The sequence below is a fragment of the Rhinoderma darwinii genome, chromosome 13 (genome assembly GCF_050947455.1).
Source record: "Rhinoderma darwinii isolate aRhiDar2 chromosome 13, aRhiDar2.hap1, whole genome shotgun sequence".
Lineage (NCBI taxonomy): Eukaryota > Metazoa > Chordata > Amphibia > Anura > Rhinodermatidae > Rhinoderma > Rhinoderma darwinii.
In genome coordinates, this window is record NC_134699.1 from 24,470,404 (window position 1) to 24,497,256 (window position 26,853).

General features: G+C 43.7%; 3 protein-coding genes across 4 annotated transcripts; 1 reads left to right on the top strand and 2 right to left on the bottom strand.

Annotated features, from left to right (window-relative positions):
* Positions 1-47: 47 nt before the first annotated feature.
* MRPL10 (mitochondrial ribosomal protein L10) lies at positions 48-6,587 on the bottom strand. The gene is made up of 5 exons (XM_075846292.1): positions 6,494-6,587; positions 4,986-5,161; positions 1,861-2,025; positions 1,608-1,752; positions 48-312 (listed from the first exon to the last, which is right to left on the bottom strand). Exons 1-5 carry the CDS (start codon positions 6,531-6,533, stop codon positions 101-103), a joined length of 738 nt encoding a protein of 245 aa, XP_075702407.1. The 5' UTR covers positions 6,534-6,587; the 3' UTR covers positions 48-100.
* LRRC46 (leucine rich repeat containing 46) lies at positions 6,552-16,663 on the top strand. Of its 2 annotated transcripts, none has more exons than XM_075846289.1 (8): positions 6,552-6,680; positions 6,753-6,840; positions 9,660-9,768; positions 10,362-10,408; positions 10,966-11,075; positions 11,188-11,257; positions 14,025-14,173; positions 14,492-16,663. In XM_075846289.1, the coding sequence occupies exons 1-8, from the start codon at positions 6,671-6,673 to the stop codon at positions 15,202-15,204; spliced, it is 1,296 nt and encodes a 431-aa protein (XP_075702404.1). In that variant the 5' UTR covers positions 6,552-6,670; the 3' UTR covers positions 15,205-16,663. The 2 variants fall into 2 exon arrangements, with proteins under 2 accessions (XP_075702404.1, XP_075702405.1); XM_075846290.1 differs by having other exon boundaries at positions 6,562-6,647.
* Positions 15,202-25,080, bottom strand: SCRN2 (secernin 2). Its single transcript, XM_075846291.1, has 8 exons — positions 24,944-25,080; positions 22,481-22,652; positions 22,217-22,398; positions 21,931-22,130; positions 19,003-19,218; positions 18,191-18,356; positions 17,611-17,791; positions 15,202-15,508 (listed from the first exon to the last, which is right to left on the bottom strand). Exons 2-8 carry the CDS (start codon positions 22,646-22,648, stop codon positions 15,347-15,349), a joined length of 1,275 nt encoding a protein of 424 aa, XP_075702406.1. The 5' UTR covers positions 22,649-22,652; positions 24,944-25,080; the 3' UTR covers positions 15,202-15,346.
* Positions 25,081-26,853: the final 1,773 nt, after the last annotated feature.

Here is a 26,853-nt window from a genome sequence, read left to right on the forward strand (position 1 = left end):
CCCCATGTACTCCATGGTGTTGCTAATAAAATATTTTATACACAATATCGTTTTCATTACACATTTTTATTATAAAGTCTTATCAATATTTTGGGGTTTCTCAATTACCCTTTGTTTCTTTGCCTTCTTCTTTGCTATGCTTCTCCAGCACGCTGCATAGCTGTGCAGAATGATGAGTCAAGAAATGTGAAGTTTGCGCGGTAAGCGTGGTCAGCGTTCCTACAATCTCACCCTGCAACAACTCCTTGCTCGGCAATTTAGAATAGTTTACAATTCCTTGTTTGCTCAGTAGTCTGTTTTCAATACAGGCTCCTATGGGAAAAAAAAAATCTGCATAGGGTACAGTGTTCAATACAAGGTATCCTACCTTTAAATAAGTTTTCCCTTTGCATTTGTCCAATGTACATTTTAAGTAAAGCATTTCTCTGTGGCCATCAGACGGAGAGGTAGTCGCAATGCACAATAACGAATGTCTTTGTAGTGACATCGCCATCGAGTCTGAATTAAAGGGCCTGTCTCACGAAAGACAACCATTTTACAAATGGAAGCCGATGCGGCAATTAGCAGATCACCGCAGGTTCGGCTTCTCTAACCCATGACGATCAGCTGTTATTGCTAGGGGGAGAGGCTTGTGGCCAGAGATCTCAGGCAGCTGCAGGGAAAATGTAGCCTTACATGGTGGCCATTCAAATGAACAGCCATACAATTAATGCATGGATGGATCGAGTCCTCCTGTACGGATCTCCATTGTGGCTCATCGCGGGGCGGGGGGGAGGGGTCACGTGCTTCCAACATCCCCATGATGTCAATATGCCTTAATGGAGCACATGGAAAGGGGTTGTCTTCAGGAGTCAACAGCTTAGATATATTTACACTGATCACTGAAGACTTGATCTCTTTGGCCAATGGGGAAAGATCCAGTAAAGTTGTAGAGATGGGTCCTTGATACTGTAAGGTTATGTTCATACGGCTTATTTTCAGCCATAAACGGCCGAAAAATCTGCCAATTGATTTCAATGGGAAAAAACAGTGTTATGTTCCGACGGGGAGTTTTTTTTTACGTGGCCGTTTTGAAAAACGGACGTTTAAAAAACCGCCCGCGAAAAAGAAGTGCATGTCACTTCTTGAGCCGTTTTTCATTGCGGCCGTAAAAAACACTTGTTTGATAAAAATAAAAAAAAAGATGGCTGAAAATCAGGAGCCGTTTTCCCTTGAAAATAGTTCCGTATTTTCAGACGTTTTTTGCTAAGCGTGTGAACATACCCTGAGAAGGCTAGAGCTACATGGGGATGACTTGCTGCTGCAGCACAGGTAATGCTACTATGGCTGTCGCGCAGTCTGCTTATTGTTTTTGCTTTTCCTACTAATGATACCTTCGGGCATTGCAGCAGACCTGCAGAGTCCCATCATTTTAATTGCAGCCCCCTCATGTAGAATGGCCTCCTTATATAACCCAAATGGATGTGCAACGTGTCTAGTAGGCGATCAAAAGCAAAGGCGATAAATATATTTGACAGAAACTATTAGGACAAAGCAATCCTTTGATATATTTGAAATATTTTGTACAACAGACAGCCCCTGAGCACGAATTCTGATCGGGTACTTACCCAGAAGTTGTATCTGTGGAGTGGGCCGTATTGCCTGCAACATTTCCTTCACTCTGGCATGTGGACTCACTACCAGGAAAGTATGCCCCATAAACAATGGTAGCAACGCCTGAAGGTGCGACTGGCCGAGAATCTTTCTGAGGACCTGTGTACAGACATAAACTGCTAGGGATAACCAGTCAAGGCCTGAACCCCTGTATCACATTTTTTTAAAGTATTTTTTTTTTTTAAATATTTTTATCATCATCAATACCTGGAGGGGGAAAACCTTAATGTAGAGCTCATGCTTGTGGAGTCTGTGTCTGAGATGTAAAAAATTGTCAGATCCAATTGAATTGCGCTGAAAGACAACCAACATCTTACTCTCCTGGATGACATTCTCTAGCTGAGAACACAGAAACTTCTCCAGTAAGTTTTCCTGAAATATAAACGATGCATCTTCACTCATATGTAAAGAAAAACTGGTGACGTTTTATTTTTATTATAATCCATATATATTTCCACTAGAATAGTGTGGTCTTCGTTGTATTACCTTTTTTATAGGTCTATACACTTACTATCGCTATGGGGCGATCAGCAGGTCTGTGCTTAGGTTTTAATGTAATGCGATGGTCATGGAGCTGTACATCCTTTTGCCTACAAAATTATGTAGGCACAGATAGTACTTGCTTGCTGTGTCTCCTAGTAAATGATGTAAGAACAGATAGCACCGCATTCCTGTCTCTCCTAGTAAATTATGTTACTCGATTCGTCAAGCCAGATCAACGAGCTGACTTGTTGATCGGCGTTCGTTTACACGGCCCACGTCGGGCCGTGTAATAATACTCCAAAGTTATATCACATGCAGCAGATTTGTTTAGGAAATTTGTGTGACTGAAACCTGTTCCTTTCACCTGCATGGGGTTGCTTCAGCAGCTGTATGGATTTCAGCAAGCCCCACTCAGAAGAATGGGACAGTTGTAGAAATGTCTGCAACAAATCTGCCATATGTGAATATACCTTTACATTTCTCATTTCTAGTTCCAATACATATTTTGGAGGTAACAAAAACGCACGCACCGTTTCTTTCGTTTAAACGGCTTCATTCATTTTAACAGGGCACGGACTGGCACAAAATGGCTATAAAAACATGATCAGGCATGCAATTTTCACCTGCGTTAGAAAGTCAATGCACGTGGATCGGATTTGCTATAAAGCAGCTGCATCAACGTGAGCCAGAGGATACAGGCACCCCTAGAACTTGATGTATACATGTAATACATGTCACAGTGTGTGTCTGCTCCTTACTGTGTTCTCTGGCAGCCCCTACAGGTCCAGATCTAAGATGGGGTCCTCTGATCAGTTACAACACAGAGCGGCTGCCTCTCTAAGGCTGGATTCACACGAGCATGTTCGGTCCGTAAAGGACGGAATGTATTTTCGGCCACTAATCCCGGACCGAACACAGTGCAGGGAGCCGGGCTCCTAGCATCATAGTTATGTACGACGCTAGGAGTCCCTGCCTCTCCGTGGAACTGCTGTCCCGTACTGAAAACATGATTACAGTACGGGACAGTTGTCCTGCAGCGAGGCAGGGACTCCTAGCGTTGTACATAACTATGATGCTAGGAGCCCGGCTCCCTGCAGTGTGTTCTGTCCGGGACTTGCGACCGAAATACGTTCCGTCCTTTACGCTCGTGTGAATCCAGCCTAACAGTACCTGCAGCTCCTTCCATGCAATCAATGTCAAAGACCAGGTCATAAAAGTAGCTGCTCTATCATAAGGCTATATTCACACGACTGTGAAAAAAATGGCCAGTAAAACCCGATCAACTGTCAGTTTTTCATGGCTGTTTTGCGTCAGTGTGTCTCCAAATTTTCATCCATTTCCAGTCCGTCTTTCACCAATTTTTCATGGCCATTGAAAAAACTGATGTATTTAATTTGTTGGTTTTATTGTCCAAACCCCCTGAAAACACCACAGTGCCCACGTAGATAGTGCTGCAATGACCCTGCAGATAGTGCCACAGTGCCCACATATAAAATGACATAGTGCCAACATATAAAGTGCCAGTTCCCTCATAATGCCACACTGCCCATGTAGATAGCACAACAGTGTCCCCTGTAGTTAGTCACACCCCCATATAGTGCCACAGTACCCATGCAGATAGCGCCTCACCCCTGTAGATAGCACCCCCCCCCCCCTGTAGAAAGCACTCCCCCATGCAGAAAGCGGCACCCCTATAGATAGCGGCACTGCAGCTCCCTGTTGGAGCGGAGTCACACTGGCCGGGGATTTCACTCCTAGAGGGAGACGCTGATGTCTCTGTCCATATATGGACAGTGACGCCAGGGGCTTCTCTAGTAGCGGAATCCCACGGCCAGAGCGTCGGCCAGGGATTCCGCTCCTTCAAGGAGCCACAGCGGCGCTATCTGGAGGGGGGGTTTGTGTCGCAAATCTACAGGGGTTGTTAGAGGGAGACAGGAGTACCCAGCCGGAGATCTCACAATGCTCTGGCCGGAGACTCCACAGTGGAAAGCCCGACATCACTGTCCATATATGGATAGTAATGTCAAGGGCTTCCCTGGGCTCAGCGCTCAAAGTATCGCTGTGTGCGGGGAATCCTCAGCCAGGATATGTTTTTACTAGCCCATTACAAGGATTGATCCATAAAAAACGGCCGTTAAAAACTGATCCATTGACTTCTATGGGAGCCGTGGGGCCGTCAAATCGGCCAAAAATAGGACGTCCTATATTTTTATGGCCAGTTTTCACGGGTCGTTAAAAAAAAACGGCCATGTGAATACACCCATAGAACTCTATTGCTCTGAAAACGGCCGTGTGACGGCCGTTACGAAAACGGCCGGCGCATGTCGTTTTTCACTGTCGTGTGAATGTAGCCTTAGTGACGAGAAGCAACTGCTTCTGGTCTCTGAAAGTTCCTGCACGTAGTAAATCCGATGCATTCATTATCTGGGACCGATCCGGATTTACAGCTTTATTATAGTCCAGAGCTGCAGTCAAAGTTCTGCAGGCTGCAGAGCGGAAATCTCTCCGAATTTCTCGCATTCTCAGGAGATTGCTCTGATAATTTGAATTCTGGGAAGTGCATAAGGGACCGTACAGTAATTTACATCAAGTCCACTGCATTATTGTAGTTGAGCTAAGCGGTTAGTGGAGTGTCTGATGACAAGCTTGCTGACTGTTTCCAATGGGGAACATCTCTGGATATATAAAGGCTGAAACTTAAGATCAGTACAATCACACTGTACAATGATGTTCAAAATTGGACACACTCAAACAAATGTTCCCTTCAAACCAATAGATAGTAAGAACATATTTTTCCATTGGTCAGAGACCATGCTACAAGCGTCTTTTCTTCTACATCTCATTGTTACCTTGCTGGTGTCCTCCGCTTTGACCTTGGGTTTCACACAGCTTTCGCTTACAGCTGGTTTAGGTGCAATGTATTTGGTAAGTGCCAAAATCTTCTGCCTCTCGAAGTGAATGGCCTTTTTGTGACGGGTCACAGCTTTGGAGCGATGGCGGACGCACTGGAGGGAAGGGAGCCAGGCTGAGGAAGAGGAAAACAGAAGGATATTGTCAATACATCGAAGTACCCAGAAGAATCAACATGAAAAGGGGAAAGAAGATCATCTCGACCATGTTCACCTTTTCCTAGATCTCCTGAGGAAAACAACACTTTCTCTCTCCATGAATAAAAATCCCTCCACTTATTTTTTGGCTGAGTTTACACGTCTTGGATCTAGTTGCGGATTCTACGCAGATCTCATCCTTTTGAATTGCAATCTGCGACATGTGAACTCAGTCTTACAGAGGACAATGGTCTCACAATAGTCGTAGATGGCACATAACGTCACAGCAATGTTGTATTGTGCAGCACAAAGCATTCTTAGGCTGTGTTCACATCACGTTTTTTTGCCTACAATTGATGTATACATCGGTAAAAATGTTAGGTAAAACGTAGGATGTGACGGATGCCTAACAGTGGCATCCACCACCAGTGTGTAATGGTATCCGTTAAACTTTTGACTTTTTTATTTCTTCATAAGAGCTTGTTTATTTGCGGCATTGCTACCATTTTTGGGTACATAGGGCCAATCCTGGCATGGTTTGTTAGCTTTAATGGTGCTCGCGGCACGGGATAAACAACGTGTTAATGTATAGTGTGAGTTGTTACGACAATACCAATTATGCCAGAGCAGGTGTGAACAGGCCCTTAGGCTCCTTTGTACTGCTCCGTCAAATTGCAGAACAACGAAAATGTCAAATCTGTTGCATGACGGACCCTGTTGACCATAATTGGGTCTGTCAGGTTTCCGTCATGGCGTCCATCGTTTTACCAGACAAAATAGTGCCGCATGCTGCGTTTTATTTAATTTTTTTGTCCGGTTGGGTGATAGAAGCCTCCAATGCAGATGTGATCACAGCAGGCATCCTTTAAGGCCATGTCTCAGGCCCGGGGCCAAACAGCACAGCGCCGTGTGGCAAGTACATCCCGTCAGCTCCAGAAACTTGCAGAAAAGGGTTAAACTGCAACAAGTCTACTCCATAGTCATAGGTCAGATATGTGACAGGACTTATACTCCAACTGTGCAGGTGAAAATACACAATAACCAACGGTACATGCAACCCTAATTGTGCCAACCCCCTCTGGTGGGCAGCACAAGACAAGCATCAATGCAGCCCTAATACAGTGATGACAGGGACTCCAGCAGCCCCGCACTGACAGGTCACCAGTGCCACCCATGTGGGGTCACTTGTGTTGCTGCAGTCCCGCCGACATTACTGGCAATCAGCGTCTGCCCAGACTGTGCCCGTCATTAACCTGCGACCTTCAAACCTCCCCGTAGGTCCCACATAAGTCACGTGTTCTAATTCTCACCAAGCTCCCGGGCAGCTCCTCTAACCAGGGTCGCCGCCATTCTTCCGGAAGTGAAGGAGTGACGCACTGCCTTCTGGGAGCCGGCATCCGGCGGTTTCCTAGCAACGAAAGGACGCGCATGGACGTGGAGGAAGCTTGTACTTACACATATACTGTAATATAGAAGTATAACACAACATGGCAGGGGGTGAGTGTGACAGTGACAGGGGGACTACCGGACATTTATTACAGTGTGTTATATTCTGATGTCTCACTACAGGGGACAGGGAGGATGAAGCGTCCATTCTAAGTATCATAGTGAGGAGGAATCTACAGCCTTCTATACATGGAGAGACACAGGGAGAGTTGTAAGTATATTATCAATGGTAAAACAAATATCTATGTATTCTAGTTCCAGCAAATAAATGTATTTTTAATAAAGAAAAGTTTAATTTTTTTAACATACATTCCGTACAGATGTCAAGATCTCTGCTTGCTGTCATTTATTATGAATCTTAATTGTTCACTTTCAGGTTATGTGATGGACAAAACAAACAAACAAACAAACAAACAAGTGGAACGTCCTCTTAAAATTGTATCCAACAGTTTTTTTTAGTTATATCCATTTCTGGGAAAGCTGAGTGACTACCAATATGATGACCATGACCAGCTGCCATATGGGTTATCAACCAGTTTTTCCAGAATTACATGCCTGCCGGTCTCATTCAGACGGGTGTATTTTTCACATCTTTAACAGTCCATATTCTGGATGTAAGGGTCTATGGTTCTGTAAGTTTGATTCAGTAGGATTGTATGGGGGTTACACCTGAAATATGGACAAGTAACCACGGGTACAATACACCCATCTGAATGAGGCCCAATTATGCAGCAATGTGGACAGAGGATGTATCACTGCAGAGTCAGATTTGCAGGATTCTAAACTACAACCTCTATGGAAACTGATATATTTATGGTCATCAAGCTTTAGGGCCTGTTCACATCAATGTTCGGGTTCCGTTCATCAGTTCTATTCAACCTATCCGTCAGAGGAACCGATGAACGGAAAGCCGAATGGAAACTATCGCCTCTGTTTGCATTACCATTGATTTTATTGGTAATTCTTCCCTTTCAGTTTGTTTCCGTTCCGTAAAGTTTACATTTTTTCCATGGAAATAATAGTGCCGTCGACTGCGCTTATGTTTCCGTGAAAAAAATGGTGACTTTACGGAACGGAAACGAACTGAAACCAAGTATAACGGAAGCATTACCATTGAAATGAAAGGTAATGCAAACGGAAGCAGTAGTTTACGTTCGACTTTCAGTTCATCAGTTGCTCTGATGGAAAGGTTGAACGGAACCGATGAACAGAACCCGAACGCTGATGTGAACAGGCCCTTATAGATACAGAATTGTATTTTTAGCAGAAAAGCTCTTTATTTAGGATATGCTCCTATAGGCAGATATTGGACAACAGTAAATCTGCGGCGGAATCTAAAAAAAAAACGCAGGTCAATCAGTCCCAGAAATCCGCAGCAAATACGACGTATTTAGTGTAAAGCATTGACTGTAACAACCTTAATGTGCACCTGTGGATTTCTAGCGGTTTTTATTGCGATTCCATTACGGAATAGCTGTACAAACTGCGACACAACTCAACTTGCAATTTTTAGTCTAGAATTTATGCTATCCAATGAAGTCTATGGGCCAAACACGCAGCATCTCCGCATAGAATACGCAGCATAAAAGTCGCACCGTAGAACACTTTCCGCACAAATTTTCTGCAATTTATTTCCGCAGTGTGATCCTGAGATTTGGAACATTTCATCCACTTTGCTGCTACTGTTAATGCTATGGAATTGGGCACATATTTAATGCACGTGAACATGGATGAGTAATATATAGTCATGTATTGATTGCCCTTTAGTCAATTACCTGCCTGCTAGACCTGCTGGGTAATGTAGTTCCGTGGTCACATGACATTACTCCATATGTGGGATTCAGTGGCTTCTTTCACAGACGTCAGTGAACTGCAGGTTAAAATAGGATAGAATAATGTTCCAACTAAAGCATTTTTATAGGAGATCCCCTGACAATTATGCAGGATTATTATAATTTTTTGTCCATACCACTGGACATAGGGGTTTCCGGGTACAGCAAATAAAGCTTATTCATTGTATAATCTAAAGTTTTGCAACTCTGGAATATACTTTGTGTATCAATTTTTCCGATTTCAAGATCCATGCTTCCTGTCAGTGAATGTGATGCTTCATTGGTTGAAATCTTGTCCTGATTGCGTGATGCTTCGACAGCTGCATGGCTCATTACAATTTCACTTCAGTTATGAGATCTCTCTATTGTAATGAGCCGATCACTGGTGTGATCACCACATGACCATGACTGCAAACTGAGAACTTCAAAGCTGTGAGAAATTGATTCACAAAGTATATTAAAAAAAAATCTTAATTTTTAATTATAAAAAGAAGAAGAGTAATTTGTTGAACCTGTCGAAACTTGTAAGAAACTCCCATCAGGCAGCTCTCATTGAAAGGGGTGAAATCTGCGGTTAGAATCCGCAGCAGAAATTGACATGCTGCAGATTTAAAAATCCACACCACAGGTCAATTCCATGCGGAAAAATTCTGCATTATGTAGATGAGATTTGTTTAAATCTCATCTAGATGGTTGGTACTGCATTCTGCTGCGGATTTGCCTACGGTAAATCCGCAGCTAATATGCAACGTGTCCAGGGAGCTTTCACCAGAGTACTGGTTTGAATTGTGTATGTAAATGACTAAATTAAAAGTTTTTTCTGGCTTTATGTGCATAAAGCATATTTGCAAATATCAAATGTACTTTGTTTCAATTCCTTGCCATTTTCTTGATCTCTGCTTGCTGTCAACGAGTAGAAACATTATTGTTTCCAAAGGATATGAGAGCTCTCTCTTGTAGCGAGCCCTGCAATATGTGTCAAGTTGGACATGATCAGGACAGGTATTCAGAATGTTGATTCACTGACAGCAAGCAGAGTATATTAAAGTGTATACACACGTACATGTTTTGCATAATTTTTTTTATGCAGTTTTGGAGGGATTTTTGTTAAAAAAAAGAAAAACAAAATAAACCTGTGTCTTATTGTGTACACATTTTTGGATTTCTATTCAGTTCTGCATGTCTTGTTCCCCTGCAGGTTCCAGGCGTTACTCCAACTACGCACAGTGAGACTGGACAGAGAAGGGATCACAACGCTGAAGAATCTGGAGATGGTGAAGGAGGCACACAGCCTGTACTTACAAGAGGTAACTCCATACCTGCCCCCAGCAACTATACACAGGAGGAAACCTTACCTGTTATCTGCACAAGGGTGTATCCTGCTATGTGACACCACTTCAGATACAGACCTAGTCCTGTTTTCTTTTGTTCTTACACCCACTTGGTTTTGCTGCAGATTCAGAATGGATGCCAACCTACAAGTCATAGCCTGTCTCCTAGGAGGTTACCAACCCATGCTACAGCCTATGCTTTCAATGTGACTTCAGCCCAGGAGATACTGTGTTAATAGCCTTCTTATTCTCTATTCTGCGTGTTGTTGTGTAGAACGCCTTTCTATGTAAATCAGTTACTGGCAAGCAGAGGTAATGCCAAGGGGAAGTGCCAGAACCTGGCCCAAGGTATGGCACTACCATGACATAGGTGCTGGTGCAGCCGCTTTATCCATGTGCCGCTACTCTCCTGCCCCTGGACCCAACAACATTATGATTGATGTTACTGTTTTGCAAGCGTTTCTTACCCTTTATATAGATAGATTTTGCTATACTGAACTTTAGCGATCACTGGTATGCCAGCCTTCATGATGACTTGTCATGTGATCATCAATTTTGCTCTTTTTTAGAATCAAATAAAGAAGATTGAAAATGTAGATGTTGTAAAGAATCTGCGGTGAGTGTACTGGGCAGCCTCTGTATCGGTATACTGGCATATGTGATCACAATAAGAATACTTATCTTGTATAACATTACCCTAAATATAGCTGCCAGGGCCTAAGTATTGCTCACCACAAACCTGCCCGCACCTGAATATTTCCAAGGTGGATAATATCTGAATGGCACTTTTATCTTTTATAGCTGAATAGTATTTCAATATCTTCCTACAGCATTGTGAGAATTGGCAAACCTTGTGCCCTTGTTGCTTTAGGGCATTGGCAGTATCTGATCTCTATTTAGTAACTGACTCCCAGCTTTTGTGTCCAATTTGGTACTAGATTGACAATGTTTTACAAAAAAAAAAAAGAAGTATTAGATTGGCATTAGACTGGAAACTCCTTATGTATCGCTACACTGGAACTGGCAAAGTGCCACATATCACTGGATTTGCAGTGCCTAGTTGTGATCTGGAACTACATGCAATATTCTTCTACCTTCTAGGCCATTTAATAACTAGTTGATGTTTTAATATTATTACTTATTTATGCATAAAAGTTCTCACTTATCTCCAAGGTTCCTTAGTCTTTCCTCGAATAAAGTACAGCACATCCAAAACCTCCAATGTTTGACAAATCTGCAGTTCCTGGACGTATCCCACAATTTGATCAAGAAGCTAGATGCAAGTGAGTCAGTGGCGTGTTCAATCTTCATAGATTAAAACGTGTACTGCATACTGCAAATAACACTTACACGTGCGGCCTTCCTGTCATTTGGCGGCCTTTTTCCTCTCTACAGGTGAATTACCTCATAGTCTTCTCATCTTGGACCTTACCGGAAATCCATGCACTAAGGCAACAGACTACAGGTGAGCCATCTAAATCCATGAATAAGCTTTCAGATAGGCTATGTGGTACAAGACTGGTAGTTTACCCTTAAAGGGGTTGTCCGGGCAGGGGGCGGTTTTTCATTCTGATGACCTATCCACAGAATTGGTCATCAGCATATGATCGGTGGGAGTCCAACCAGGGCCAGCCCTAGCATAGATGGCGCCCTGTACAAAAATATCTTTCGGCGCTCCATCCCCATCATAACAAAAATGCCCCATAAAAAAAAGTTGAATGCCCCTTTAGTGCTCCCCACACAGTATAATACCCCTTTAGTGCACCCCACACAGTATAATGCCCCTTTAGTGCACCCCACAGTATAATGCCCCTTTAGTGCTCCCCACACAGTATAATGCCCCTTTAGTGCACCCCACACAGTATAATGCCCCTTTAGTGCTCCCCACACAGTATAATGCCCCTTTAGTGCCCCCCAAACAGTATAACAATAATATTTAATAATATAATATAACCCCTTCAAGGACACAGTATTTTGTCCTCTAATTGTGCCACACACAGTATATTGCCCCCTGTAATGCGCCTACGCAGTATAATTTCCGCTTAGTGGCCCCCACACAGTAAAATGCCCCCTCTCCTGGCTGCCACACGCAGCCCCCCTTGTAGATAGTGCCCCCTGTAGATTGTGCCATACAGCCTCCCTGTAGATAGTGCCATGATCCCCCACCTCCCCTTTGTAGACATTGCCATAATTCCCCCACCTCCCCCTTGTAGACAGTGCCATAATCCCCACCTCCCCCTTGTAGACAGTGCCATACTGCCCCCACCTCCCCCTTGTAGACATTGCGATACAGCCTCCTACATCCCCCCTGTAGACAGTGCTATACAGCCCCCCACCTCCCCCTTGTAGACTGCCATACAGCCCCCCACCTCCCCCTTGTAGACAGTGCCCCCCAAACCCAAAAATTTTATTCACCTAGTTCCCACGACGAACGGAGCTGCTCCACAACGCCGAAGACGGGATACTGGCGTAGGCCGGCGTGATCCAGTGACATCATCACGCCGGCCTGCGCAGAGTTCATGTCCCTTCGCCTGGACGGCCTATTGCCTAGAAGATGGCAGAGCAGGGAGATACCTCCCTACTCTGCTATAGTTTTCTGTACTATTGAATGTGGCGTCGCTACCGCTGTAGCAGCCGCAGCGGCTGCTAGTGGTGCCACCAGGCATGGGGGGGGGGGGGCGTCCCGGCAACAGGCCGTCCAGGCGCAGGGACAGGAACCCTGCGCAGGCCGGCGTGATGACGTCACTGGATCACGCCAGCCTACGTAAGTATCCCCGTCATCGGCGTTGTGGAGCAGCTCTGTTCGTCATGGGAACGAAATAAACGCCACTGACAGAAGAAGTGCCCGTGCGGAAAGGCAGCTGCAGAGTCTCAGGGCCCGGGCTCTTCTGAAACACAGGCAGGGGAAGGGAGCCAGCACAGCACCCCCTTCCACCTGCTGGAGTGATGCGCCCTGTGCAATGGCACAGGTTGCACACACCTAACACTGGCCGACACCTGGACCCTGCACCAATCAGCTGTCCCGGCTGCCTCCGGGCGCCGGATGTTATGCAGTGTTCAATGCCGGAAGCAGATGGCTCCGTACACTGCATAGCGCCCGTGCTTCAGAACTGCAACTCCGCTCCTATTCACTTGAATAGGAGCAGAGCTGCAGTACTGCAGCTCGGCCACTATACTGTGACGAGAGTCATCTGCTTCCGGCAGAAACATCGGTGCCCGGAAGTAGCCAGAGCAGCTGATTGGTGCAGGGTCCGGGTGTTGGGCCCCCATCGATCATATAATGATGACCTATACTGTGCATAGGTCATCATTTAGAAAAACCGGTCAGTGCCCGGACAACCCCTTTAAAGGGGTTGACCGGGATTAGAAAAAAGGGTTAAATTTTTTCCTACAGATACAGCACCATTCTTTTTCACTGGTTGTTTCTGGTATTGCAGCTCTGCTCCATTTAGCCATTGTACAAGAATGGTACTTAGAAAAAAAGCAGACTCTTTCTCTAATCCTGGACAACCCCTTTGGTTTAAAGGCAATGTACACCTTTGAAAATGTTTTTTTCCCTTTTTTTTTTAATAAAAATGTGTATCAGTGTGATGGTGCAACTTTCTTTCAACCTTGTATTAAAAATGTTTTTTACTTTTTGAGATACAGCTGCTTTGTATTCTGTGTACAGAGCAGCTGTATCGTGCGCTAAAACCTGAATCCGCTAGGTCAGCGCCACTGACGGGTTCAATGACAGCGGATCCTGCGTGTTTCTGACACGCAGGATCCACCTGTTATCAATCACATCTAAGTTATGAACTTAGATCTGATCGGAAAACAGCCCGATCCTGCGTGCGAGAGACACGCAGGACCCGCTGACACCGAACCCTTCAGTCCCGCTGACGGATACCGGTTTCAGTGCTATATAAAGCTGCTATGTATGCAGGCTACAAACAGCTGTATCTCAAAAAGTTCAAATAATCTTTAATAAAATGTAATTAGAAAGTTGCACCAATCACACTGATACACATTTTTATTTAAAATAAAAAACATGTTTTCAAAGGTGTACATTGCCTTTAACTGTGCATTTGTTTTAAACGTTGGTTAACCATTCAGGAGTTCCATTGTGACAAATATTCTCGTTTTCATGGAAATAAATGTGTGGTTGTCACAGCTCCTCCTCTCTTGTTTCCATCATGAAACGTTATGAGATCCTAAACGGTTTGATTGATTACGTTTGGTCCTTTGATCAGGCAGCACGTACTAGAGGCCTTGCCTTTCCTTCAACAACTGGATGGATCGACGGTGAGGGACTCAGTGAACCAGGGCTCTCTAAGTGACAATGAGGAAGAGGAGGATGACCGTAATAGTGATGACAGTGATGAGCCCTTTGATGTTTCAGGTATAGTAAGTTGTGTCAATGCCACATCCAGACACTCACACTCATGTGACTGCAATAAAGTGACCCATTATCCAGTACTGGTGCTGATAACATTAAGGGGTTGTCCAGGATTAGAAAAACATGGCTGCTTTCTTCCTGAAACAATACCACACCTGTCCATGGGTTGTTTCTGGTATTGCAGCTCGGCTTCATTAAAGTAAATGGGTCTGAGCTGCAATACTGCACACAACATGTGGACAGGTGTGGTGCTGTTTTTGGAAGATAGCAGCCATGTTTTTATTAATCCTGGACAACTCTTTGGTGCACTCTTCTTCTCAGGTCTCTCATCTATGAGCCAGGAGATGATACAAAGGTCCTATCGGAGAAGGCACATGGCACTGAGAGAACATGAAGAGCGCCTATCCGAGCTCAATGATACCCTAGATAAACAGTCACTCATTCCACCCAGAAATGACCCTGGCAATGCAGAGTTTTTCTCAATGCAGCAAGCAACATCTTGTACGACCAAGCCACAAAATTCTATTATTTCTGAAAAAGGGCATCAGAATTCTACTTTAATGAAGAAAGAACTCAAACACCAGCAGAACAATGGCACTGTCATGCCAGCTTCTAAACCAATGTCTAAAAATCAAGTACCTGCCTCATCCTGCCCGTCTAGGCCTGGAAAGCCAATTATGGGACTAAACAAGAGCTCCTCTGAAAAAAAGCCACCTTCTGCCCCACAACCAAAAACAAATACTGTTTCTACAGGAAAAACTCATGGTACAGTTACTGCTTCTCAGAAAGAGAGACCGGCTACATCTGCTCCTTCCACCAGAAAAATGTGCGCTGTGCCCACCAAAAGTACATTGCAGGCGTCCGAGAACACCTCGGCAGGACATAGCCCAACCACTGCTTCTTCAAGACCTCAAAATGAAAGGCAGACAACATCTGCACCCACCAAGAAAACTCTGCAGTCACCACAGAAGCTGACAATCACTCGACTCAAAGTCAATTCTAGCGCACAGAGTACTAGAAAAAAACCGTCATGATTTTCAGAGAATGTTATAATTGGCAATTGTTTTAGCAACATGTGTATTAAATAGATAATTATCATTGCTGTTACTGCTTGGAACAGTGATATCATTACATTGTGCAGTGACCCTACAGAAGAAGGCCGCGTGAGAGTCACTGTTAATTGTTCCCCTCTTTGTATAATGCAAGTTCCTTCTCCACGCAGCATAGAAATAGGTCAGACACGTCGGAAAGGTCAGGAGTCTCTATTCCACTGAGAAGATTGTTGACCAGTAAAAGATTTTCAGCTTCCATCTTCCTTTGCTTGTCTTGTAGATGATCCTGCATGGAAAGTAAGACTGCATTGATACTATCTAGGGATGCCAACCAGATTGTTTTCTTCTTTGCAGGACAATTTATCCAAAAATCACAGCCAATATTTTTTACAGACAAATTGGAAAACCATATTGAATCATAAAGATTGTAAGTAATAAATGTCTATAGCTTAGAATACTAATATGAACACATTAGCTGCATGTGCTGCGACCTCCAAAATGATGATAATTCCAATAATCTGTGCAAGATCTTCCAATTTAAAAAAAAAATCAACTTTTTTTTACGGACACTGGAAAAAAGCCTCCTATATTTACGGACAGTCTAGGAATTTACAAACAGTTGGCAACTCTGACTATGACTATCTTGGTCTTCAAAGCTCCACACTATCCGTTTGGATAAGGTTTTTTTTTCCCCCATTATAGGTCATAATTTTGTTAATAATCCCTGGGAAACCCTACTTAAAAAACGTATCCCGGGTATCCCCAGGCATGTTCAAACTCTTATCGCCTTTATATTCTTGGCTACCATACAAGCCTTGCTGATGCCTGGAAAAAACTAAGGCTGGAATTCCCTGAAGTCAAAAGACCCCTGTCATGGTTTATGAAAAAACGTACAGCCCTGTTGCACGATAGGGTGGAGGGGTTTGAGTAGATCTGGGCACCTTGGGCGCTATATAGCAGTCACACTCCCTTTGCCACGCCTCCCATCCGTCTCTTAGGGGGTTTAACCGACTAGGTGCCTCCTTTATCCATCCCAGTGTATCTCCCTCTGACCCCTCTCTCGGAAACCCAACCCCCTTCCCTTGTGTCCCCCCCCCCTTTTCTTTTTCTTTGTTTTCGTTATCCCTTTTTTTGGAAGCCCTATACGGACTACAACCCGTCGACGTTTGGTTCCCCCTCCACCTGGTTAACACTAATTTTACTCATTTCACAGGTTCTTACTACTATTCTGATGTATCTTCAAATGATGTGGTTTTGTGGCTGACTTATTTTTGTCAAGGTTATAATGTCTGTACCCCATGGCTATCCTTGTGTTGGATTTGTCCTTTTGTTGGATTTGTCCTTGTGTTGTTTGTTTTTTTTTTGCTGTTGAAGTGCTTCCTATGTTTGCTTTATTATCGATATGTCTGTAATCTTTATTTTCTTTCAAAATATTAAAAAATGTACCGTTAAAAAAAACAAAGGTCCATACTATTCTATTCAGCAAAGCATATTCTGAATGATGAAAGTAGAGCTTGTTAAAATCTAAAAAGGATGACAAATATTGTGCAATGTCTGACGTATACCCCAACCCATTCACTGTTCCAGAACCTTCCAGTTAATTGAAGATGAAACCTATACAGCACAAGTTGACTCAGTTCAGGGCATTGTGGGGGTGACTTTTGGTTTGAGGAGATGCATATACCACATCGTTGTTTCACTTTCTAAAACCTTCTATTAAATGGCCGCTGGAGTGGTTGATTTGGCCAACATCTCTACCTTTTCCTTACATTTTCATAAATAAGCCCCTAATTTCTGGGTATGGCACAACCAGACAACACCATCAAAGGCTATGAGCAATTTTGCGAGCACTTGATTAAAAATAGGTTACCATTTTTGCATACAGCTCCTATGCAGACCTGTGTCTCTACATAGTTGCAGACTACTAAAACTCCTGTGTATAGTCTGGAGCAGTGAAGTAACGCATGGCTGCAGGATTAGACTACAAACAGGGTTTGTAGTCTGTAACCATGGAGACACATTGGTCCCCATAGGAGCTGTATAAATAAAACAGTAGAATATTTTTAACCAAGACGATTTGCAAAGTTGCTTAATTTTCATTGGAGCAAAAAAATGGTTGCAAACGTACTTATAGGCTTTAAAGGGGTTATCCGGGTTATTAAAGTTGATGGCCTATCCTTAGTGCCACGGCCCCTTCAAACAGCTTATTGGCGGGGGTGCCGACAGTCTGACCCCTACCGATCATCTTATATCGATGGCGTATCCTAAGAATAGGCCATCAATTTTAATAACCTGAAAAATTCCTCCCTGAGAATTGGTATCTGACAATGTGGCTGATATTGTTTTAGTAAATATATCTTTTCAGTGGTACTATGCCACCCTTTATACCTCATTTCCTTCAAAGGCCTCGAGAGCCCTCTGGTGGTGCTTGTAGAGCTCATGCCTTCTGTCCACCTGAGTCTGGAAGCGAGGTGTTTGGCGGAGAGGGTCGTTTTCTCCAAAAGATGGTGACAATACCCATGGCACTTGTGTCACTTGTGAACCAAACACAAAAGGCTTAAATACAGACCTGTGACGAAACGTAGGCAGATGAATAATCAGCCATACAGTTTTTGAATAAAACAATGCACACGCGCAACTATATCTGCACAGTATCATGTGTAATGCCAGTGAAATCACATCTGTAGATTGGTTACCCTCAGGCAAACTTATTTTCTTTCTCAAATGTCCCTGCACCAAGTGACACCTTCATTGGCTCTCGATCAAGAGGTAACAGTATAGAATTTTTGCTCCACTTTAATCTATTGGATATCTGATTATCTAAGAAGTTGAGCTGCATGTGCAAAGAAGGTGTGCCAGGTAATGCTGAGTAAGTGAAAATGGACTTTAGGTATTTTAAGAACACAACAAAGTCCCTGCACAACTTTACAGCATTTATAATTTAATGGTAGCATCAGTGATCTCTAACCTGGATGGATCAGGTGTAGCAGTCAGTAGGTGGATGCACGGTAAATGAGGACAGCGAGGAAGCACGGATACCATACTGGATGTAGTACGGAAGCCCCCAGAGTCCATACAGATCCCACTCTCCTTATTTCTCAGAAGCAGCATCATTGACTCAGCCGTTACGTGCCCTAGAAGATAATTATATGTATTAGTGACATTGTTAGACTCACTATGGTCTATGAATGAATGAGTAAACCCTTTAGAACAGTGATGCCCAACTGATGGCACGCAGGGCGCATGTAACCCTCGTGGGTGATGGGCAGCCCCCTGGGGAAGGCATATGGTGCTTTTTTTTCGAATCCTGCACAATTCCTTAAGGATAGATTCACACATTGCATACTTGTTGCAGACTTTGATGCAGATTTTTGAACCAAAGCCAGAAGTGGATCTGGAAGGAAGGAGAAATATATGTTTTTCCTTTTATATTTGCCATTCCTCTTGAAACCACTTAAGGCTTTTGCTCAAAAATGTGCATAAAATTAGTGATTTGTGAATACGCCTTCAGCTGGGATTAGTTGGCTTGTTTTTTAACATCAGTTACATAATGGCTGTTATATACTGATGGATTCTGTCATAGAATTTCTGTACTTCTGCAGATACTTTCTTGGACATCCCCTTCTGGTATTGAACCATACCAGTCTTGTGAGTGGCACCCCCATTGCCAGCAGGCCTTATCACTAAGACCAGAGGAGTTGTAGGTACTTTGTTACATCAAATCAACAAAAAAACTGATATTGTCTGTGGAGCAGAACATTGCTCTTCTCGCCACCTTACCTTTTTGTCCCTGCAGTAGTTCTTGCCCAGCTCTGTATCTTGCTTTTGCTGCCTCCATACGCACTGGCTGCGTTTTTAAAGAATAGACCGCTCTGAAGTTGAATTCTTCAGTTCCATTCCACCAACCCTGTGACAGGGCATGTGAACGGAGCTGAGGGTGCTCCTGCCATATCGATGTGCCAATGCTCAGCTGGTTAGAAATGTTCCGAGCACCCTCTGTGTAGAAAAGATATTAGATTTTTTATTTTTCATACTTTGCCGCTAGTCTAAGGATTGGGCAAAACTATTACGTCAAATCTTTTATTCTAATTTCCACTGTGCACTATGTAATGTACTCAGAGTACTCTGGAAATCCTTTACTTGTAAGCAGGAGCAAAATAATATGCTACCCAAGGCAAAATGGACCTTCACCTTCCCCACAAACACCTAAATTACATTTGGATTGGCACTGAGCATGGAGATTGGGAGGCATTAAAATCAGATTCCCGATTCCCATAAGCAAGAAGGAAAGAGCCGATTGATTTTTGCCAGTCTTCACCAGCTGTAGTCATAAAACACTCCATGCACACTATCATGGGTAGGTTAGGGCATGACCACACGTGGCGGAATTTCACTTAAATTCCGCTGCGGACACTCCGCAGCGTTAATCCGCAGCGGAGCCGTTTGTCCATTGACTTACACTTTAATTTAGCAGTGTTCGTTTAGACGAGGCGTAAAATTCCGCTGCGGAGCATAGGCTGCGGAGCGGAATTTGGTGTCCGCAGCATGCTCTGTCTGTTGCGGAGCAGTGGCGGACTCATGGCGGAATTTCTCCATTGACTTCAATGGAGATTCAAAGTTCCGCAATGAAGTCCGCAGCTGTCATGCACATGTCATGTGTGCTGCGGATACGTCTTGCTTTTTTAACTTGACATTTCTTCATTCTGGCTGGACCTATGTATTTCTAGGTCTACAGCCAGACTGAGGAAGTCAATGGGGCTCCCGTAATGACGGGAGCGTTGCTAGGAGACGTCAGTAAATAGTCACTGTCCAGGGTGCTGAAAGAGTTAAGCGATCGGCAGTAACTGTTTCTGCACCCGGGACAGTGACTACCGATCCCAATATACATGTATCTGTAAAAAAAAATGAAGTTCGTACTTACCGAGAACTCCCTGCTTCTGTCTCCAGTCCGGCCTCCCAGGATGACGTTTGAGTCTAAGTGACGGCTACAGCCAATCACAGGCCAAGCACAGGCTGCAGCGGTCACATGGACTGGCGCGTCAGCCAGGGAGGTCGGGCTGGATGCCGAAAGAGGGACGCGTCACCAAGACAACGGCCGGTAAGTATGAAATTCTTTTACTTTCACTAGGGAAAGTGCTGTCCCTTCTCTCTATCCTGCACTGATAGGGAGAAGGGAAGCACTTTTCCCGCAGTCCGCAGCAGCTAGTCCGCATCAATTTACTGCACATTTTGTGCAGATCCGCAGCAGAATCTGCAACGCAGATTCTGTGCGGCATTGATGCGGACAGTTGCGGAGGAAATCCGCCACGTGTGGTCATGCCCTAACTGTTCACTTATGTAGCTACTTATTTGCTCTATCATTTTGATCCTCTTTGTAGCCCTTGGCACGTATACTGGACTATATACTGCATTGTATTTTACCATTTGCATGTTGCCTTTCCATTTATGTATTTCTTCAGACTATTTACTTCCATTGTATCTATTAGGGTATGTTCACAGAAGAAAACAGCTGCGTCGTTTCAGCCGTAAATGCTCCTCCTCGTAATATACGAGGCGTCTGTAACGCTCGTATATCTTGAGCTGCTCTTCATTGAGTTCAATGAAGAACGGCTCAAATTACGTTGCAAAGAAGTGCCCTGCACTTCTTTGCCGAGGCAGTCAATTTACGCGTCGTCGTTTGACAGCTGTCAAACGACGACGCGTAAATGACAGGTCGTCTGCACAATACGTCGGCAAACCCATTCAAATTAATGGGCAGATGTTTGCCGACGTATTGTAGCCCTATTTTCAGACGTAAAACGAGGCATAATACGCCTCGTTTACGTCTGAAAATAGGTCGTGTGAACCCAGCCTAACCCATTACCATTTGTTGTTTACTTCTATATACCTTTGGATGTTGTTCTTTCTTGTGTTGTAGATCTTTTTATAGCATGTTTTTACAAATGTTTTCTTTTTTTTGGTGCCATTTCTCTGTATACGTGTAGCCTTTGGTTTAGGAAAGACTATCTTTCTGTCATTTGACACCTTAGGGTAGGTTCACATGGAGTTTTTTGCAGGCAGAATTTGCTCTGCCTGCACGCAGTTTTCGCAGCGTTTTTCGCCCACGGTCATTGAGCGCCGCAGGCAAAAATGCAGCGAAATACGATATCTCTGCCTCCCATTCATGGGAGGTCAGAAACATAAACACCCGAAGATAGGGCAGGGCATTTCGCTTCTTTTTCCCCGCAAGACGGTTTTTCCACTAGCGGGAAAAAAAGTCTCCGCCTGCCAATAGGAGGCATTTTCGGAAGTTTTTTGTCGCATTCTCCGACGCGGTTTGCGCGTAAAAAAAAAACGTGGCAAAAAAACTCTAACATACCCTTATATTTGTTTTGAATTTGTTTGATATATATATATATTTGATAAGTTAACCTAAAGATCCAACCCTTGGGCTTTACATTGATAATGATCTATTTGACACCCTGCCCCCAAATAAAAATGAAAGGTTTATAAAATAAAGTGCCCCTTGTCTATCACCACCGGGCACTGTCTCTGGGTGGACACCTTGCTACCTACTACTTGTTAAGGACCTGCTAGAGTGGTAAAAACTTTCCAAGAATTGGAAGATTGTGAAGATTTGGGGGCTATATCATTTTGTTATTCTACTAGTCATTGGCAGCTGAAGGGGATTAATCTTCAATCATATATTCTTTGAATTATTAAGCTCACCTGTTATTCTCTCAGCCGCCCAGTATGGACCAGCAGTCTCGAGCACATATACTTCTAGGCGGTCACACAGCAAGAACGTGTTGTGGTACATGAAAGGCTGAGGGTCCTCCTTGCAGCTGCCTCCCTGCCCGTGTTGGGCAAGCAGGTCAGTGATTACCTGGACAGCACCTTTAGCAGAATGGGCACGCTCCAGAGCCAATCTACACCGCAGGAGAGCAAGGTATATACGGCAGAGAATATGGCGATAAAGAGAAATAGAAACGGAGGCTGGGGTCCATTTTCTTACCTGATCAAATCCATGCCAAGAAGTGCATCACACTCTTCTACTGGTTCCTTGGTCCACACAGCCTCATTCCCGATGCAGACTCCCATTTCATTAGCACCTATTTCTGCACCCCACAACCAAGCTGGACGACTTAACAGTACAGCTAGTGTCTTTGGTGCCTGCTCCACTTCTATGTAGGTGCACTAACCATATAACCACAAATATTAATTACACAATGAGAGTCAAACAGCAACAGTATTCACTACTAGGGGTTGACCCACTTACCATAACCTTTGACCCTGGTGGGTATGTGGCAGCCCCATAGTACACAACCTCCTGTACCTCCAAGCGAGGTCGGTCTGAGTTCTTTGCAAACACAATAACTGGTGAGAGTGAAGCTGGAGGAAGCGACACAAAGCAATCGCAAGAACTGGGGTACTCTTTTAGGGACATATTTCTGTAGACATATAAAAAGATGTGTTTTGTTACATTGCATTTATTCCTTCACTGCCCCCCTAAGAAAGCTGTTCCTGTTTGTCTACAAAAACCTTGCCTATAGTTCGGCTGCAAGTAATGTATAGTGTGAACAGGCAGATGCTTATGGCGGTCAATGATCTCTGTAACAGCCACACTTTTTAGGAACTCAGGACCAATGCTTAAAGGGGTTGTCCGCATTGGACAATTCCTTTATGTTAGAAGGGTTTCCGAAAAATAAGCTGATCATAGGTCGTCCCACTGCTGACAGTCCCAGCAATCACCTGTCCCTTTTGGGGGCACTGCGCAACAAGCACACTATTCCCCTGCAGCGCCACTGCAGGAGACAACGTGCATTACATTGTGCCTATCAAAATCAATGAGCTGTCCATGTGAGTCGAAACTTTTTTGCTGATTATTTTCTTAATGTATCTTGTTCGCATTTAGAGCTGACTGGTATCTAGAAGTTTTCATTATCACTGTCTATGGCAGTGATCATACGAGCACCAGAATACAGTGAACTGATAGGGGACGACTGTGAGATAGCAGGGCCTGTAGCTTCACAGCAGAGCTGTCAACCTCACTGCCTGACATCCAGACCCCTCCATCGCAAGCTGTTCTGCAGTAGAAACAATGGAGGCAACACAGAAAAAGGGTTTTGTTTTGTTTTTAAATAATAAAAATTCATTATCATTATTTGTCTTTTACAATGCTTTTCTAGAATATTTTTTACATATATTAAACTGTGGCAGAGCATATTTAAAGTTACTCATTTCAAGCAGCTAAGCCCTGGAATATGCTTACAAAAAACACTTGTACCCAGCGTTCCTGTGTCTATCCGCCCTTGTAATGAAGTCATAGACACAGATAATCATCTTTACAAAGCACCCAGTAATAAGTCTTTATAATGCATCATTTGTAATACAATATTTCTTACAATAAAGCATGTAAATGGCAATGGCTTCCTGCAAGTGTTGCAATTCTATAGTTGAAAAAACAGTCTAGGCCGATATCCATACAGTTAATGGAATATGATGACTTTGTTAAAAAAAAAAATATTGTGGGAAAATGTGTATTTGAAAATAAAAAAAACATACCCATGATCTTGACCTCCGCTTCTTTAGAGTTTGATATCAAGTTGTATATTTTTAATAGGGGTCCTCTATGCCTTTTCCATAAACAGGGTCAACCTTAAGCTGGCCATACACTTCAGATGGCTCAGCCGACAGCTATTCCTCCCGACTCCCCCATACACATGCACGCTTGGCCGAGCGTGCATGCGTTCTCAACAGGGAGAAGGAGTAAAGCAGCTGCCCGACCCTTTTTTCCCCCGACATTTGCTGTCGGGGGAGAGTCTGGACGCCACCATGACATTAGATGATCGGCGGGTTCGGCAGACATACTGTACATCTAATGTGTATGGATAGCCTTAGGGGTGTGCAGTCCGGGTGGTTGTGCATGGCTACTCAGCTTTACCTGCTGAACGGGGCACCTCAGTGCGCCTGGCACCAGAGGCTCGTGATCACCATGAATCTTAATATTAAATTATAGAGCAATATTATTAGACATTGTATAGCAATGTTATTAGATTCCTTTCTGAACAGAGCTGTTACTTTGTCACTGTATTTTGGTATTATTTGAGCACTGTATGGTGGTATTTATTTAGGCAGTGTGTGGCATTAAAGAAGCACTTCAGATTTCTTTTTTTCTGCCCCCGTTTGCAAATGTAATGGGGATATGTGTATTGACTTACCTGGTGCTGTATTTCACGGGACGCTGCTCTTTAGCGTCTGGACCGGAAGTCAGGCTCTCAATGTAATTCTGTGAGAGCCTTTATAGGGGTCTCGTAGACTTGTATTGAGAGACTGACACCCGGTTACTTCAGTAGACGCTGTAGGATCTGTGTTGTCAGAGTGCAGATCACATGACCCCATGGCGGCATGGAACGGAGCGGCGTCCCGTGAAATACAACAACAGGTAAGTCAATACACATCACTACGTTACACTATATTGAAAAAAACAATGTAAGCACTGTACAATTGTATGGAAGTGTTATTTAACCCACAGTTGATTGGCACCATACTTTGTGGCACATGGGCACTGTTTAGCATGGTTATTTGTACACTGTATGACAGTATACAATATGGGGGTGGGGATCAACAGAAAATAGCATACAAAAAAGTTCAAATAACTTCCTATATGTTAGACTTTGCCCATTGAATATCATTATTATCTATGCATTAGCCCAGCAGCTTATACCAGACATTACAATACCTCTGTAAACTTTATCTCCTCCTCAAGCTGTATCTTTAGTATGATGAGTTCTTCAGATACGGCTCTGTGTGTTCAGACGTCTTGTACTACAGTAGAGCTGTGACCAGGCTGAACTCTGGAACTGTCATGACTAGATGGCGTAGGCCGCATGGAGAGCCAGTGCCCCTAGAGGATGCAACTGGAATTGCATACATTTTATTTTTTTAAATGGCAAGTATTATCTGCTGCTTATTTAATTGGTGCTAACAATGGCACATCTGCACCATATTTATAAAGCTCTTGACCACCACCTATTTTCCTCATGTCCGATAGACTAAGGCTATCTTCACATTTGCATCATAGGAACAGATACATAAAAAAAAAAAAAAACCACGTATGTCCTGGATGAGTCACAATATGGACACAGACGGAAGCCATTAACTTTAATCGGTTCCCTCGGGTTACTGTCATTTTGCAGGACAAAATAGTGCTGCATGCTACGCTATTTTGTCTGGGATTTTTCACGGAATCTGCGACAGAGGCTCCTGATGGAGATGTGAACAGGGCCTTAAGTTTCGGGTTGGTTTAATTTGTCACAGGCATTAAGCGCATGTAAAATTACAGTTCTAGAAAAGTGTCAGACTGAGGCCGAACCAGGTATACACAAGAATAAAGTTACAAGTACTTGCATCAAAGCCTGTACAATTTAGTGAATTTGACGCATATCCAGTAAATTTTTGGCCATATTTACTGATTCCAAGAAGGGCAACGTGCCCCACTCTGATATTGCTAAGGATGTATTCACACATGTAGGTTTTGATCAGTTTTTTTTATTGCAGTTTTTGAAGACAAAACCAGGAATGGATTATAATAAGAGAAGTAGTGTCTGTCCTTTATACTTTCTGTCCCTTTATAATCCACACTGGTTTTGGGTTCTGCCAAAACACCTGCATCACAAAACCTAAACAAAAAATATACGTGTGACTACACAATAATTGTTTCAGTTCAGCTGTGCCGCAACACCAGGATACCTCACAGTTGTATTATGATGTAAGTTCGGTTTGGCAGAACCGCGGCAAACCGGCCTATAGTCAATATCTGTGTCTTTGAATTCAGTGCTAGCAGCATATAAGCATGTGGTCACATTACGTTTTGAACCTGCATTGGAGGTGTAAATCGGGAGGCATATGGTGGGACACATCATCCATAGTCTCCCATTATTAAAAAAAAACATGTACCATGCGGGTTATGTTTTTCTTACAATGTGAGACTATGCTGGCTGTTTGTTCTTCGTTCAGAGCGAGTGCAGCCTTCACTGCCCCGAATCTTAGAGCTCTCAGTGCGCCTCTTATTATTGAGGTGCCAATTGATAGATCGGAGAATGCAAAATATCTCTAAGAAGATACCGACTGGCAGGAGAGTGCAGAGCGCTGCTCTCCAGCACGCAGAGGAGAGATATCAGAGCTTGCCCGCACTGCATCCTTCGGCGCCTGCCACCGGCCGCACCAGTAAGGCCCTGGAAAGCCCCAGCGACTTAACTGTCCATGTATGTTTAATATTGGCCTGTGACAGATGCCATACAGTGGCATTCATTCCCCTTTAGGTTATTAGGGGCACTATAAAACGTATACATTTTTAACTGGATACCGTTGTATGGAACAGCGTAGTCTTCCATGCTATATCATATCCTTTTTTTTGCAGTATACTAATGTAAACCAGCTCGATGAAGGCCAAAAGGACACTCTTTTGACCTCTGTCTGGCAATGGAACGCTATGGACACGTTTAGCGCATGCGTTGGGAGCTTCACCAGCGTACATGCTAAATGTAGAAGAAAAACTTGATGTGAAAAGGGCCTAAAAGCTTCTCCCTCATATTTTCCAAATTTTTAGAACACACATTTTTATTGCTGGCTTCAGAATAAGTATCTTGT

Coding starts and splice junctions, on each gene's coding strand:
- SCRN2 (XM_075846291.1), bottom strand. CDS start 22,648: ATGTCCCTAAAAGAGTACCCCAGTTCTTGCGATTGCTTTGTGTCGCTT. Junction 22,399..22,480: donor CACCAGGGTCAAAGGTTATG/GTAAGTGGGTCA, acceptor TTATATGGTTAG/TGCACCTACATAGAAGTGGA. Junction 17,792..18,190: donor GCTACACCTGATCCATCCAG/GTTAGAGATCAC, acceptor GTTTCGTCACAG/GTCTGTATTTAAGCCTTTTG.
- LRRC46 (XM_075846289.1), top strand. Junction 9,769..10,361: donor ACAGCCTGTACTTACAAGAG/GTAACTCCATAC, acceptor GCTCTTTTTTAG/AATCAAATAAAGAAGATTGA. Junction 11,076..11,187: donor GATCAAGAAGCTAGATGCAA/GTGAGTCAGTGG, acceptor TCCTCTCTACAG/GTGAATTACCTCATAGTCTT.
- MRPL10 (XM_075846292.1), bottom strand. CDS start 6,533: ATGGCGGCGACCCTGGTTAGAGGAGCTGCCCGGGAGCTTG. Junction 5,162..6,493: donor AGGAGCTGCCCGGGAGCTTG/GTGAGAATTAGA, acceptor CCTCTTCCTCAG/CCTGGCTCCCTTCCCTCCAG. Junction 313..1,607: donor TCCACAGATACAACTTCTGG/GTAAGTACCCGA, acceptor TTTTTCCCATAG/GAGCCTGTATTGAAAACAGA.